General features: G+C 41.1%; 1 protein-coding gene across 6 annotated transcripts in view; it reads right to left on the minus strand.

Annotated features, from left to right (window-relative positions):
• The window catches only part of PLEKHG1 (pleckstrin homology and RhoGEF domain containing G1), a 126,486-nt gene that overhangs the window by 42,616 nt on the left and 66,978 nt on the right, over window positions 1–16,892 (minus strand). For 4 of the 6 annotated variants that reach the window (XM_033055379.2, XM_033055375.2, XM_033055376.2 and 1 more), the window contains one exon: window positions 3,283–3,821. In XM_033055379.2, coding sequence (XP_032911270.1) covers window positions 3,283–3,821 — 539 coding nt within the window. The other 2 variants (XM_033055377.2, XM_033055378.2) reach the window with 2 other exon arrangements.

Below are 16,892 nucleotides of genomic sequence, written 5' to 3' on the forward strand. Positions count from 1 at the left end.
TAGGTCAATACAAGCATGAAAAATAACAAAAATCTATTTTGCCCCATTCCTCCATAATATTTTACTCCAGGCATGACAATTCCATGTTCTTAGGACAACATAGGTTGGAAAGGACACTGCCCAAAATACTGTGCTAGGCTAACTCTTAACGAGCTGACTTTTGATACTATGGCTGGTACCAGGATCCTACATGCAGTTTCACAATCACCCATATTAATAGGTGATTTGTGCTCAGCTAGTCCTGGAAACCAGCTCCTAGCACACTAAAGACAAGAAGGTAATCAAAAACAGTCATCAAGTATTCACTAAGGGAAAGCTGACCAGTCTGATAACCTTTTAACTGTGAAATGACTGGTTTGGCAGATAAATGGAAAGCAATGGATATTGTCTACCTTGACTTCAGGAAGGCTTTTAACTCCCTTAAGCTCCTCATGCACATGCTGAAGGAGTTGGATAAGCAGACTGTAAGTTTAACTGAGAGCTGGCTTAACTAACAGGACCTGAGAGTGGTGAACACAGGCACAAAATCTAGTTGGAGGTCAGTGGCTAGCGGCATACCCTAGGGGCTAATACTGGGTTCCATTCTGGTTTGTGTATTCATTAATGATCTGGCTAATGAGAAAGAGTGTGGATATATAAAGAGACATTATCAAGAGAAATAAGAAAACCAACACCTCCCCCCAAACTAATAAAAAACATTCCCACCCCCAAAAAATCTAAAAGCCAAACAAATACCACCCTCACCCAAGAAAGGGGAGAAAATGCAAATTTGCTTTGCATTTTTATAACAGAAATGTAGAGAATGTAGATTCATGGATGTGAGTTTTGACACTCTCTTGGTTCCAGCCCTGAAACCTGTTTCAAAGTCCTGGAAACAATAGTGAGAACATAGTCTTTTTAAGTATGTTTCTACTGCCTACAGAGAATGTAGCAGCAGCAAATCCCCTCTACTAGAGGACAAAAAACATTAGCCTACATCTCTACTGATAGTTCTCAGATGGGGGTAGAGGGTGATTAAAACAGCACCTATTAATTTTTCCCTTTTTGTTCATATACTGTCCTCAATCTGACACGTCTTCAGCTTCAGGGGTCCTGGTGGACAACAAGCTCTCCATGAGCCAGCAGTGGGCCCAGGAAGGCCAATGGTATCCTAGGGTGGTTAAGAAAAAGCATTGCCAGCTGGTCAAGGGAGGTAATCCTGCCCCTCTGCTCAGCCCTGGTGAGCCCACATCTGGAGTGCTGTGTCCAGTGCTGGGCTCCTCAGCACCAGAGACATGGAGCTCCTGGAGTGGGTCCAGTGCAGGGCAATGAATATGATTAGGGCACTGGGGCATCTCTCTTACGATGAAAGGTTGAGGGAGGCGTGCCTGTTCAGCCTTGAGAAGAGGGGAAGGTTATCAATGAATCACTTGAAGGAAGGGTGTCAAGAGCATGCATCCAGGCTCTTCTCTGTGGGACCAAGCACCAGGGTGAGAGGCAGCGGGCAGAAACTGATGCACAGGAAGTTCTACTGAATTTGAAGAAGAGTGACCGAGCACTGGAACAGATTGCCCAGAGAGATTGTGTAGTCTCCCTCACTGGAAGTATTCAAGGACCATCTGGACACAATCCTGTGCCATGTGCTGTAGGACAACCCTGCTTGAGCAGGGAGGTTGGACCAGATGATCCCACCAGTGTTTCTGTATTGACTGTCAGCCGAAAACTCGCTAGAGAGCTCCAGTTCCATCCAATCTTGTGCGCTAGCTTTCCACTTCCTGGGTTTTCCCTCATTTCCTCACATTGTTTTCCCACTAATTATTTTTTTTCTCTCTCTCTGCTTACTACTGGTTCACTTGCTTATGCTTTTACTTTGCCAGCTCCCACCTTGATGAGTCCTTTCCCGCACACTTCTTGGGCAGCAATTGCCCTTTGACCTCTCTCTTTTCCCATTCTCATCCCATTTCCCAACCAGCTGCCAAATCTGACCCATATTTATCTGGAAAATAAGACAAATCAAGCTTCTCCCCTTCATCCTAGTTTGGCTCAGCACCAGTTTTCTGCCTGCCAAACTAAATGCAAATCACAGAGGCCCAGATAATCAAGGAATCCTGGGAAACTTTTTACATGGGCCCTTCTGAAGAAGTTTGCTCCCAGTCACGCCTCCTTTCCTTGAAACCAAGAGGAGAACATTTTGCACTGGTTGAGGCAGCTGTTCCTGCTCTCCTCCACTGTCTTCACCATCTGGGAAGCAGCTCCTTTGAAGCCCTTGCATCCTCAGCACCTACCTAAGAGAAGCTCCACTGCCAATCACTCCATGTCTCAAATAAGCTGTTTAGTTTCACACAAAGCTTTCTAGATTCATTATTAGTTGCTGCAGGAAATAGGCATTTCACAGGTGTACAATTCCTTCAGTTCTTCCATAACTGAAAATGCATTTGTCTTATTTACATCTACTGTAGTTATGCTTGAAGTATTTTCTAGAAAGCATTTTTTGGCTACAAAGAATAGCCAAGGGACTCAATTGTTATCTTCAAAAATGCAAAGCAGAATGATGCTGATGGCACAGACACAAGTACAGAGTGAGAACAATCTGCAGAAGGACTCATCCATATTTTTCCCTGTACTAGAAAGAGGAAATGAAAGGTACTGGTAGGCTAGGGACTGGACAAAAACTCTACTGCTGATAATAAATGCTGCGCCCATTCAGAATAAGTATTAAAGAAAATGTAATTCCTTCACAATACAGCCAAACAACAGTATTTTCCAGCAGATTCATATGCCATATTCAACACTACAGGTCGAGAGAACAGACTACAGCTGTGAGCTCTATGAAAGGGACAGGGGAAAAGGCGGAAAAGACAGAAAAAAACTTGCAGGATTAGGACTTGGGGAGAGCTGGGAAAAATCAGTCAGACAGACCATTCACATAAAGCATATAAAGAAGCAGTTAAAGCTGTCTTGCTTCTTGCTATATATTCTAGGACACAGGAAAATCTAATTTTTTTTTTTGTAAATATAAAAATATAAGGTTTTTTGCTGCAAAGCATTTATCACTCTTTGTTCACTACTGCTGTGAGCTGTAGGATGGTTTTTTCTGTTATTTCTTCATGAACACATAGTGACGTCATAAATTTACCTAATCAAATAAAAACTAGAAAGACACTTGAACAACCATGTTACACTAATTATAAAGAACAGCAAATGCCCGTTCCATTGTCTGGTCCCTCTGTCCCACTGTGAAATCAAACAATGTAAAAAATGACATTTTGGAACAGTTAACACTGTCTTAACTAAGCCCCCTACCTTGACAATGCTCTTTAGATCCTGCACATACATCCTCTCTGTCTCCAGAATTTCTTGGACGACTCTGTCTACATAGAGGAGCTTCGGACTGGTGGGCTCTGTTACCAGGGACATCGCACAGTTTTTGCTTGCTCCTTTTGGTTCTGCTTTCCTTGGCATGCTTGGCCTTTTCTCAAGGCTTTCCTCAGGATCCTCGTGCTCCACAGCAGAGTTTTTGCGTGTCTTGTTACTGGAAAATCGCCTGGCTGGGACCAGTTCTAGCTTGATGGCACCTGTTTCTTTATCCTGATTAAACAAACCCAAGTGGCTGTTTGAAACCAAGGTCATTCTGCTTCCAAAGGAGCAGTGGCTGTCCCTGGAGGATGCAGAGGAGGAAGTGGAACTAAAGCTGACAGGACGGTCACTGTCTGACAGGTCCATGGTCCTTTTTTCACAGTAGTGGAAAGATCTGCTCTCCTTGTGCAAATCTTCCTCCTTCTTCTTGGAGTCAAGGCCCTCTGTCACAGCTGGTACAACATCAAGAGGTAAGTGGAAGTCATCTAAACAAACAAACAAACAAAAGAAATGGGTTATTGTTGCTCCGGGTAATGCAAAAGTTGACGGCAGATACTCTTAAAGCTTTTTGCATAGAAAGCTGCCAAAACTCTATTCTAACCAAAAGGCAACCAGAACAACATGGTTTGGGGAGTCACTGCAACTCTAATGATTTTTAGCTTGTGGGGATCCCCCCACAAGGGCTACAATACCACATTCCTCCTGTTTACACTTCTGTCTCTGGCTCATCCTTCTTCTGCCAGTGTGCCAGGCTTGCTGCTAGGACATCCACTGCTCAGGCTTGGCACAGGAGAAAAACACAACTCAAAACATTTCCTCTAAGCTTATAAAAGACCCCCACAACTTTACTGGGAGCTGCTATCTCCCAGCTGAGCCCTGACCCTGGTTTGGGAGGTTTGGAAACCTCAAGAAACACACAGTGATACCAGAAAGTGTCTTATATTATGAATCCCATAAAGCCAACAGTCTTAAAAAAACTAAAAGCAGTTATCAATTACCAGCTCTGTGGCTTGTACAAAAATACTAAAAGCAGAATGATTTCCCAAAGAAAATAATGTAGTTTCTGAAGAAAGAGTCCCCACAGGAAAGAGTGCTGCCAAATAATTCAGTTTTCTACAGGGAAAATAAGTAATTCTAAAACTATTCTGCTCAAGCCAGAATATTACCCCCTGCTGAACTGACCCAAAGCTGTTTTTCAGATCAGTGCAACAACAAAATAAGATGTCTGTCTTCCTGTTGGCATTTCAATTCTGCTTTACTTTTCTTGCCAAAATGCCCTGCAGGACACTGTCCACGATGCAATGCAGATTTGTCTCTGGCCAAGTTGTGTGTGATGCAGCATGACAATCTGCAAAAGTAGCTGCAGGTAAATTCAATACTTCAAAGCTCTGTTTCAGTAAGAAGTGTCCTCCCCAAAGAAATCTTGCCACAAACTCATGGAATTTCGTAATGCCTGTCCTGTGAAAAAGGGAAACTTGTAACAATTTAGGAAGAAAAGCAATACTGAAGCTACCCACAGAGCAATAGCTAAGTACTTATTTTAGTCCAGCGACAATTTTTCAAAAATTCATACCAGTAATTACAGTTCTTGACAACAGTTTCAGTAAAGAAACCATAAAGCTGCAAATCAAACCCGCCCAACCTTTAAGGTGGCCCTTTTTGAACTGAGTCAGACTTGCTATGCAATTACAAGCAGAAACCTCCCAGACACATAGCTCCTGCAGCTGTCAGAGCGGGGGGAGGATTTCAACCAAAGCTGAATGCAACTCTCCCATTTTTCAAAATAAATCCAAAGCAAACAGAAATAAAACACCAGAGAAGAATGTTTTGATTTATTTGGCCTATCTTGAATGCATAAGATTTCATTTGTATGTGAGTAATTACGAGCACCATTTCAGTCATGAGGGGATTAGCTTTTTATTAAGGAGAAATATTGCCCTCAAGGTGATGCATAGAATTAACGCTGCGAGTAATTTGCTCATTACAAGGGTTAGAAATTGGCCATTAGATTAAAAACCTAATTCAGCAGGTCTGTAACTCTGGTTTTATCTTGTAGTCTGAAAATCTACAGCCTTTCTTTGCGCCAGATTCTTTTCGTTTTGAAGCATAGAAGTATATTTTCTTACCCTTTTCGAATAAACTACATCAAGTACCAATTCCAAAACAAAATATAAAGCAATAAAATGGGGAAAAAATTAAAACATAAAAATGCAGTGAAATTCTCTTGTTTCTAGGTGGATACAGAAAGTGATGTGTGCCTTGCTGTTACTTGTGATAAGAAAGTATACATTTTTGATAAGAAAGAATGTATTTTTGTTATCAGCTTTGGATCATTTTTCACATTCAAGTTAGAAAGCACAACACTGCTGAATGAAAAATGCGCAGGATAAACAAGATAACAAGGGTAACACTTCCGCTAACTTACTGCAAGGTATTTTACTAAAATTACATGACAAAGAAACACCTGATTAGCTACATTTAGGAGGGAAGTAAAGGTTTCTTATGAAATTCCATTGTCCCACATTTTTTTCTTCCTGCTTCATTGACATGTGGTCTGCCTCTCAGGTAATAACTCAAAGGCATTAATATGAAGATTACTTTGTAAAAATTTTTATTAATATAAAAAATAGAAACAAAACACGGTTCAAGTCAATGACATAGGAGTCAGAAAAAATGTTAAAAGTAGTTTTACATAGGACACACTACTAGCCAGAAGCATTAGGAGAACTTAACATGTCTTAGAAAACCAAAGCGAACCCACTTATTCTTTTGCTTTATGACAATGTCATTGCTTACTAAAAATCTGAGGATTAGCTGCAATAGTTAAAATAAACTTGCTCTTTAACATCTGTACTCCCAGTGACCTTGGCAATCCCCAGGCACCTGCAAGGCATGGCTAATTAATTGCATGCAACATGGTTGATTCAAGTTCCTCTCTTTTTTATACAAATTGCTATTCCTGTATTCTTCTATATAAATTACACAAAATTGGGTATTTGCTACTTGATCTGTTTTGTCCTCAAAGCCTCATCCTGACTATTAATCTCAAAAGTTACTTTCTACTTCATTTTTACTCCTTTCCCAGCCAGATGTAAATTGTCATTTGGTTTCTCTGTGGAGAGCTCTGTTACAATTTTGTCCATTATGTCTCCAACCAGTAAAATATGTTTTTCAGGGTGCACTCTGCTGGCACAGAAGCCCAGTGTTCCTGCAGAGCAGCAGGCAGGCACCTAGACAGCTGGCACACCTGGAAGAAAGGCATGGCACAGAGGGATTTCAGCATGGCACAGAACCAGGAAGCAGCTCTCTCTCCTCAGCTGGCAAGTCCTATACCAAACATCCTGCTCATGGAAATCAGGGCTTGGGGGCACACCCTGGTCTGCCCAGCTCTCAGTTCCTGCCACAGGTATAGGTAGCTGTGAAAAACCTATAGCTCTTCCCAATAACACAGGATCTGTAAATTTTCCAAGGCTTCACAAGGTTGTCTTTAGAAACCCATCTGAGCATTTTACTAGGCACTGGTGAGGCCACACCTCAAATCCTGTGCTGTTTTGGGCCCCTCACTACAAGAAAGACATTGAGGGGCTGGAACAGGTCCAGAGAAGGACAACAGAGCTGGGGAAGGGTTTGGAGCATGAGTCCTACGAGGAGGATCTGAAGGAACTGAGGGCATTTAGTTCAGGCAAAAGGAGGTTCAGGGGAGCCTTTATTGCTCTCTATAACTGCCTGAAAAGAGGTTGTAGCCAGGTGGGTGTTGGCCTCTTCTCCCGTGTAACAAATGACAGGACAAGAGGAAACAGCCTCAAGTTGCACCAGGGGAGGTTTAGATTGGATATTAGGAAATATTTCTTTACCAAATGGACTGTCAAGCACTGGAGCAGGCTACCCAGGGAAATGGTTGAGTCACCATCTGGAGCTGTTTAAAAGATGTGTAGATGTGGCACTTGGTGACATACTTCAGTGGTGAACTTGGCATAACCACTGGGCTAACAGCAGGACTTGATCATCTTAGAACACTTAGGTAGAAAAATAACCTCTACAATTACTCTTGAAATTAAAATTAGAAACAGAGTTTTTAGATGAGGACAGAGAGCAGTTGAATGAAGTTCATTGCCACAGCCACATGCCCATCCTCTTTTCTCTTGTCAGGGTCTGTATCTGGCTTTTCAGAACTCTGAAGGGTGATTTTACTCTGCAGTTGTACCACAAAGTAACTTCAGTCTTGCACCAGCTACCTAAGGTCTGTAGCAAATGCCTGGTGAGAAATTCACAAATGAATTTATGAGAGCGAAGAGAACGTTAACAGCCCTCCCCAGCATTGCTCTCCATGAATTATAACTGACCCAGTGCCTTTGCAAACCCTGTAAACTCTTGCAAATTTCTGTCTTTCATACAAACTTACTATAAAAAGCAAGTAATTTGCCCCATACCCCGTGGGACTGATTTACAAGCCCACTCCAACCCATCGTCCCAGTTTCAGCAGCAGCACCAGTAGGTAGGTGCATTCATCAAAACTCAGGCTGCAAACACTGCGTGAGATTGTAGGTACCCCCAGAACCTGTGGAGCCACACACTCTGAGCAAGTCTTCTATACCCTGACCCATGTCTGGTCTGGTTCACTGCTTTTTTTGTTAGGTTTTCTTTTGGTTACTGAACCTTTTCAAGGATGAACGAAAATAATATTGAGAACTTTTGTCAGTTGTGAATAACGGCATTTAACTCAGTCAGGGGAGGAAAAAAAAAAAGAAATCTTCAATTTGCATACTTTAATTAAGGAATAACAGTAATTACTTGTTAGTTCAGCACCGAAAGGAGGATAATTACTACTTGTCTCTACTCACAACGAAACACGCTCCCCAAACAAGGTCATTTCTTGTTTGTGCCTTCGCATTAATTCAGTTACTCTCTCCCCCTTCCCAGCCCCTGCAAGGCTCCCTGCTCCTGTGTCACACACACACACTGGCATGGCACGACCCCAGAGTGCTCCCCAGCAAGAACAATGACACGTCCCTACTCCACAGACACGCAAGGGCAAGGAATACTACTGTTTCATCCCAACAGGCAGCTCTAATATTAGTTACAAGACTGAAGACACATGCAAAACAACCATCTTGGCAGGTTTGTCTCAGGGTTTCACTGCGCAGTCATAAAGTTCTCACCGAAAATGCATAACCTTCTTCTATCACTTGCTTTTCTCTAACAAAAACCTCCTTCCTGTAATTATATTCATGGTCATGATAAATGGTTTTCTATTATCTCTGCAGCTTTGGCTATGCTAAAACATCAGCATACAATGAGAGATAAAGTGTTTTGTCTTTAAACATAAAACTGACTTAAAGATCCCCAAGTCCTATCTAAATATAGGTGTTTATTCCTCCAAGTTGTTTACTGCACATGAAATTTTACGACATACTGCACAAGTAAAAATCAAAAGTCAGTTTATATTCATGATTAGCATTGTTGTTGCCTTTCTCCTGGCAAGAAAAGGAGCACCTCAGGTGTTATCTACAAAGTCAACATTACCAGAAATTACAGTCTTCACATCCTCCGGAGTTTAGCTACAAAATAAGCGATGAGACTGCAAGAAATATCTTTCCTGGTTTTTTTCCCTGAGATATCTTCATATTTCAAATAAGGCATTTATACTGTGGATGCAATTAAGCAAACTAGGCTAGAACAATTTCTACATTCAGTATCTAATTCAAAATGCAACACTGGAATCAAGAAACAAAAACACTCTACAGCTTCCTGACTGAGAAAGATTAAAACCCATCCACTACCAATCCCAGATGATCTTAATTACACTCCCTGTATCTTCTGCTCTGAATCCTGTCCAAGTGAGGGTCAGCAGGTTTTTAATCACTAAATTTTGTATATGACTACATATCAGTTCTAAAATGAACACCCTCTGTGAAAAATATCACACTAGAGAGCAAAACTATTTGCAGGATTAGATGTCTCGTCTGGACTGTCACAAACGATACTCTGCCAAGTATTTTAACTGAACTTTGAGCAACAGAAATCCCATTTATTAGAAATCTCACAACAAGGGAAAAGAGTCACCAACTAATGTGCTTCTATCAGTCCAATTACTGTTCCCCCCACCCCCACTCCCTGCAGTATTTAAAGCAGAATAGCAGAATAGCGTCTGTCACAACCAAGCACGCTAATGCCCGAGAACATTATTGCAAGGGAAAATCCTCTGCGACAGTATCTCACCACTGAGGAATGTCTCTGGCTCCTCGCACCCGGGCTGAACAAGTCCTCTCTATTTTTCAGTCCTCTCCGAAGAGCCCACGACCTACCTGTGCGGCAGAGGAGAGGCGCGGGCTCTGACTTCAGCTGTTCCTGAATTAGCTCATTGGGCACTCAGGTAAAATGAGAAGCTCTTACTAGTCTGTACAGCTCCTTCCCCAGAAATATTGCATGAGTCAGCTTTTATCTATCAAAACCCTAAACACAAAGGCTTTACAGAAACCTGATTCACAACTTTCTCATCGCCTTTTTCCCAGTGCACCGACAGTCTTCGGCATCACTACAAGCTCTAAATGGCGTATGACATCATGCAATTCAGGGACAGGACAATGGGCATCACTGTGGGCAACTTTAAAAATGCACACTTCACTGAGCAACACCCACTAACTTCTATTTTTCCAGGCAAAACACTGAACAAACATCAAATAGAGCCCCTACCTCCATAGCATTTGTTTGCTTGATTTGTAGGCAATATTGATAAGCATGTAAAGCAAATAAATCACTTGCTGGTATTGTGAAATTTCTGTGTTTATGTTAGAAACTTCCATGAACTTGCAATATAATAGGATGATCCTGGGAAATAGAAGCATTCTGGATCTCATTCTGCCCTAACATAAACAGGAACAGGCTTTTGCAGAGTGCTTGCAAAGCTTCAGTGGTTTGGGTTTTTTTAAGAGTAAGAGAAATGAATTTCAGAAGAAAATGTGAAAACCAAACCATCAAATGATCTGTGCTAAATCACAATGATGACAAATAAAAGGTAAAAGAGAAAACAAAAAGAAAAAATAAAAAAGAAAAGAAAAAAAAAAGAAGAAAAAAGAAAAAGAAAGAAAAAAGAAAGAAAAAAAGAAAAAAGAAAAAGGAAATGAGATAGTGAGAGGAGAAGCAGGGGAAAGGAAAAGATGAAAAACAAAAAAGGAATAAAAAGGATATAGGCTGGTGCTAACCCGTGAGAAAGCTGACTTCTCCTTTGCTTGCAGAGGGGGTGGTGGCATTTCCATTTTGGAGCTGGGAGGCAAAAGAAGTCAGAAGAGTTCCCAGCTGCTGGCACCACTTTCCAGGTATGCTCTCACAGCTGCATGCTCAAACGTAGCCCACAAAAAGGCATGCTATCTTTAAAGTTCTACTTGAAATTCACTACTTCTATTCTTGTCCATGACATGGCCTCAGTTTCATTTGGAGTACTCCTAAAAGGCAGTCCTTACAACAACGCCTTACAGCAGGAAACTGGAGGTAGAAAAGGAAGCAGGGACAGCCTTGAGACCATTGCAAAGCTGTGAACACTTTGATCTGAACGTCAGGGCTCTTGGGGTGAAAGTCCCTTTTACTCAGGCTAAAAGATCAGGTGTTTACAGCCTGCCATGCTGACATCACAGATCATTGAGATGTGCTCTCTCATGTATTCTGTGGATTCTCCCACAGCTTCTGAGGGTTTTTTAAATAGTTCTATATTTACATTAAAAGATCTTTCTGCAAGATCTGTGCAAAATACTTTAGAGTGAGTTACCACATATCTGTAAGTCCTGGACAAACTCAGAGGCACAGAATGGCCACCACTGGAGCTGAAGTTCTCAGTACTTCTACAGTGCAGCACCCAGGTACTCAATTCACTTGAATATGGGAAATACACCATAGGTTTGCTCTGTTCCACATGCACACATATTTCTGTCAGGAGCTAATGATTCACTCCTCTGGACTTCTGCTTCCTCACACCTTGTGTCCACCTTGCCTAAAATGCTTTTATCACCTCCAAGTCAAGTTTGAGCTAATTCCTGGACAGACCTGTAGTGCATTAACCAGACAGGGCACTGCTTGGTCAATTCTGTGAAGTCCTAAGACATACAAGTAGTATCAGCAGCTTCATTATTTAGTGGTGACAAAGCTCCTGAACTCTGAAGTCTCTATGACAGAAAGCATCCCACATCTGTGTCAGTGGGTTGGATAAAAACAGGGACTGCATTACTGCAGTGTGAGCTTCAGCCACTGGTCTGAACTGGCACAGGGAGCTCTCCTGAGTACTCCTGTGGATGAAGAGGGAAACAGAGCTGAGATCCTCACTTTGCTCTGTCTTGCTCTTTCATCTCACCCACACCTGACCTTAGCTCTCCCTTCTATCCCCAAGTGTAAGTCAGCAGAAGTTTCCCCCACACACAAGAATTTCCCCAAGAGCAACCCCTCAACCTCCATCACTTTAAACATGCACAGCACTGAGAGCTGTCAGGGCAGAAAACTGGAAACCAAAAAGCGTCCGTTTTACTGATGTGCATCACAAATGAAACAGTACTCAGATGTGCCAGAAAAATAATAGGTTGGTCCCACTTCTCATTTTTGGGTATTTCATGCATTTTGTTTATCGCATTATATTTTAGGAGTTCCATACTTTTCTCTGCCTCATCTTCTGCTTCCTTCTATTGTATGTAGAGGCATAAGAGCACATTTTTAGTGTATCGGGCTTAAGATTTGAGAAGGGTGACCTGTTTCTATTTTGGAACAAGGTTTTGATTTTTCTAATCTTGAACAGAAAGTGAAGTTTATAGAGGTTAAGAACAATGTTATTCTGTAGTTCACAGTTTGCTAAGGATTTACTGAAAAAGTAAATTATCCTCAACAAAATTTTAAAAAATCACCCCTAACTCAACCCCGAAGTACATTCAGGCTGAAGGACACACTGACATCTTCCCTGGAAGTGCAATGTAATGTATTAATAACTCTCTGCAATGCAGTAGCTATTTAATCTGTACACAGTGCTGCAGAGACACCTAACAAAAGGAACAAGCCATCACATGCTGCTGATGTACTGCAACACAAAGAGCATATGGATCCAATCCTCCACTTACAGGCCTTTTAGAAGAACCGTATTCCAGCTCCCTGTCAGTTTTGAAGGCTGGTTTCTCTCCTCTTTAAAAAGAATTTTTAAAAGGCACAGTTCAATTCTTTTCTAAATCAGAACAAATGAAAATTCACTGCAGATTTGTAGATGTGAATGCATATGCATATGCAGGAATAACACCCTAGATGACAAAGAAGAGTAATACCCTAGATGACAATCAGTCAAAACTTTTGCTCCTTTTCTTCTCTGCATTTCTTCTACTGGCATTTAGTGAAGAAATGTAAAAAGTGTGTTCAACATGATGCTGCTTGAATGTTTTAGTACATTTACACTCAAACTGTTGTGCAAGAATGAAAATCCACATATAGTCTTCCTTCCACCCAGCACCCCTCAGGATCAGGCCTTGTTGCTGGCACACTACTGGGACTTTCCAACCTTCACTGTATTCCTGTGACAGAGCTTGGACACTAGGTTTGGTTTCTATTTCTTCCTGGACTAATCCACTGCTCTGAGCAAATGTTCTGTCAGGCCAACATGTAACACACTACTGTTTTCTACTTCATTTAAGCAACCTGAAGTTGCTCCTGAAGTTCACAGCTTTTCAAAGCCCACTGCAGCATGAGTACACAGAGGGTTTTGGCTAGGCAGCCAATATAGCACACAACATTTGTTGCTTTACCAAGAACATTAAGAGGTTTTTAAGACTAAAAATTGTTAAATGTCCCCCCCTTTAAAGCAGGTAAAATAAACTTCAGAGAGTGAAATACAGTTTCAGAAGAAGGAAATGTAGTATCTATGAATCATTACTTCTAGTTCCAATGAAAAACTTAATTGTGTGACCCTAAAGAAGAGGTCCTTTTACAACTCATCTCTTTCAATTTCAATATAATTTGTAACTACAGCATCTAGCACAAATAGTAAAGTTCTTTTAAACTCATTTTTCTTCTGCTACCAAATTCTCTGTTGACTTACGTATATTTCCAGTGAAAATCCTGCATGAAGCAAAATGCATTTTATAAAAGCCAGTTCTCTGACATAGCAGACAATGTTAGATGCCAAATAGAAGTGAGTTTCAGAAGCTTTAAATAATTGATGTTTTTCTTTAAATACAGCTAAATGATCTCTCCCATTTGGTTTTGAACTAAAACCACTTACTGGAACCTCCTCTGCACCTCAGGAAGTTTAGCAACCAGAATTTTGAAACAGAACTGAAATAGTAACAGCAGGCTCATCCTAACAGCTGTTCACATTTACAATAAAATGAAAACTTTCTTCTGTGTTTCCTCTCTTGAATAAAAATATAAGTTGCAGAAAGCAATATTCATGTTCACGTCATGGGGAGAAGAATCATTAAATTCTACACCAGTTAGAACTAAGATTGTGCCATAATATTGGTGGTCTGGCTGCAACACAGACTGGCTCTGACATTTCAAGTCAGTTGTTTTCTTGTGCTCACCATCTTGAAAGGGAACATTAGGTCTTGCTTTTAAGGTGGCATTACAACAGGGTAAAAGCTAACAGCTCTTTCAAATCCCAGTTCAATAGGAACATATGCAATGACAGTTAAAGGACTCAATTTAATGTCTGTGGCAGATTTTTACAAAATACAATAATCAGTATTTTGACATCTCACAAACCTTTAAATGAAAATAAATAAAAAGAAACCAAGCAGATGTTCAGGTTCAAAGGAGTTTAACATACACAATGTCTTCTTGCTGTGTTGCTTCTGAAACTAAGTGTGGAATTTTACATAAATAAGGTCAAGAAGACTAAGACTGCCAAATGGTAGCAAAATAACTGGTCATAGCAGAAAAATCAAAGGTATCTTGTTGCTGCCATGGACAACAGATCCTTAAAAATGTAGCCACCCCAATTCTTCCTTTTTTATTTTCTGCTGATGACCCTATCACATCAGGACTACCATTTACCTTAATTTGGTCTTTCCGAATTGCCCTTTGGAGCATGGGGAACCATATTTTTAAATTATGAGCATCATGTTTTACACCTTTCCTCTCAATGTCCTGTTGCTTGTTGCAATACAGAGAAAGTACAGTGCTACCTGAAAACGAAACTTCCCTTCCCTGTCATTCCCTTCCCTGCCTTGTCAGCTTTTCAGGCATGGCTATGAAAGCCACTCCAATAGATACATGTTTGTGATGAAAAAGTCTTCACAATGCTTTCAGAGTTGCTTTAAGTCCGTTCTGCAGTACCTACAATACTTCCTACTACTTCTTTGCTGTTATTTAATGAAGACAAACCATTGACAGCAAAACTCGTATCCTAACAAGCAATACTTTCCTTAGAGCTTTTGTATTCAAGAAGCAAAGTGTGAATTGAGATTGATATCTCTGCAGTGTCAGCGTACAGAGCAGTGCAGCCTCTGCACCCATATGCAGATGTGCTAATGCCTGCAACACTTATTGACATATCAGAATTCAAGATTAACAGTGACAACAATCACACTTCAGAAGCCACAGGGCAAGAAGCAAACAGATTAAAGGCCTAAACTTGGTTACAGAGAACATTTGGTGCATAATTCACAGCAACTGACTTCCTGAATCATAAGCCTTTCTCTGTGCTTCTTTATCAGAGCAATAAAAAACTTAATTTGAACCAGACAGTCATTTTATTAAAGTTATATATATTGCAGAGTCCCTGTTCCTTCTTTACCAACAGCTTCAGAAAAATAACCCTATAGACTTCAAAGTATTAAAATTCTCTAACATTCCTACTCAGGGCTATATTAATTGAATTTTATACACATGTAACACCATACAAAGAAAGTTTAAAGAGGGATCTTCAGATTTCTTCTGACTGTTGGATTTATTATGCAATTTTTGTCAGTCTGGAGGAAAAAAAAACCCTGACAAATGCAAACAGGAGAGGGGCATGAAACCTCTTGACGATATGCTGCTTTGTGGTTCACAGTGAGGTAGCTGAAATTTGAAACATTCATGGAAAGACATCAGATAACAACTGTCTGCTACCATCCTTCTGCTTGTCTGGCTTTTATAGTCAGTACCATTTTACTTCTCTTTTGCAGCCTTCAAGCACTTCCACACAGGCCAGTTTTCAGAGCTCTTGTTAACTACAATAAACAACATGTAAACCCAGTGGTATTCAGTAAACAACTCAGACGAATCTTCTCAGTGTTTAGATCAGAGATAGGGAAAACAGAAACTTAGACTCCTATTTAAATCCAGTTAGTACAGCTAAAGCAGTTATTTTTCTCAGATATTTCCTTCACACTTTATCTTCCTTCAGATAGGGACATTCAGTCCCAGCACTTTCCTTGTTTGGGTTTTCCACTTGCTTGTTTTTTATGAGAAAGAAGTAGCAAATCCTTCTTATTTAAAATATTAGAGCTAGATTCCAAATCAAATTCTCAAATCAAAAACACACCTCCTGGGCTTGATGAAACTTGGCCACAAAGGCCAATTTTGTGGTCTAAAACAAATGTGGGTTGGGGGCTGAGGATGGGAGGGTGTATTAACTCTGTGGTGGAACTGCAGGATTTTCCCAACAAGCCATACTAAAAACCAATTCTTTTTGTTATCCCTGTTTATAGAGAGAACATCAAAGCTTTCTTAACCCAGTACCCTACACACATGGGAACTTACAAGGTAATTCACTTAAGAGCCATTCTCATGACTTAGCTAGAGTCTCTTTTTATGCAAAAAAATGCCTCACACAGCTAAAACACTTGTTTTCTTCCAAAACCTGTGATCAAATTTAGATTGTTACGCTGTATGGAAAATGAAATGAAATGAAAAATGAAATGAAATGAAAAATGAAATTACTTCTGTTATGTCCGTGCTTTTCCTTAAATTCAAATGTCATTCAACTTCTAACTTCAGTGAAAGCTTTCACTCAACCTTCAAGCACGAGCCGCACCAGGAGGGAAGGAACAAACCCCTTCCCCTCTCCCATCCTCTGCCCCAGGGCACTGCGGAGCGGCACATCCCGCAGGGGATCACAGACAAGCACCAGGCTGCTGGAGCAGGGGAGCCCCGAGGAATAGCCATGCACCCCCAGGCTTCTCCCAACCCCCTGCCAAGGAGGCTACAAGCTGAAAATCATTTTCCCTCGGTGTGCCCTGCCATCCCGAGCGCTCCGAGGCCGCTCTCAGCCGAGCCATGCGGCGCTCGCTCTGCCCCTCGGCGCGCTCGCTTTTCACACCCGCGTCTCCTGGGAAACCCGCGCCGCCTTCATTCCAGCGCAAACAGGCACAGGGTAAAAGAGGTTTAGCTGGGCAATTCCCCGCTCTTCCCCTTCGGCATTCCTCATAATGCATGACTCGCACAGGCAGAATTTCATTAAGAAGCGTTCACTTTCACGCTTACATAGAAATTCTGTCACTGTTGAAGTGTTCCCTCAACAAAGATTTTGACAAAAGATTTGTGAAGTTTTTTGTAATTAAGTCAGTAAGAGAATGCAAACAGATGACCAGCCATAACAATCTAGTAAGATG

The sequence above is a fragment of the Catharus ustulatus genome, chromosome 3 (genome assembly GCF_009819885.2).
Source record: "Catharus ustulatus isolate bCatUst1 chromosome 3, bCatUst1.pri.v2, whole genome shotgun sequence".
Lineage (NCBI taxonomy): Eukaryota > Metazoa > Chordata > Aves > Passeriformes > Turdidae > Catharus > Catharus ustulatus.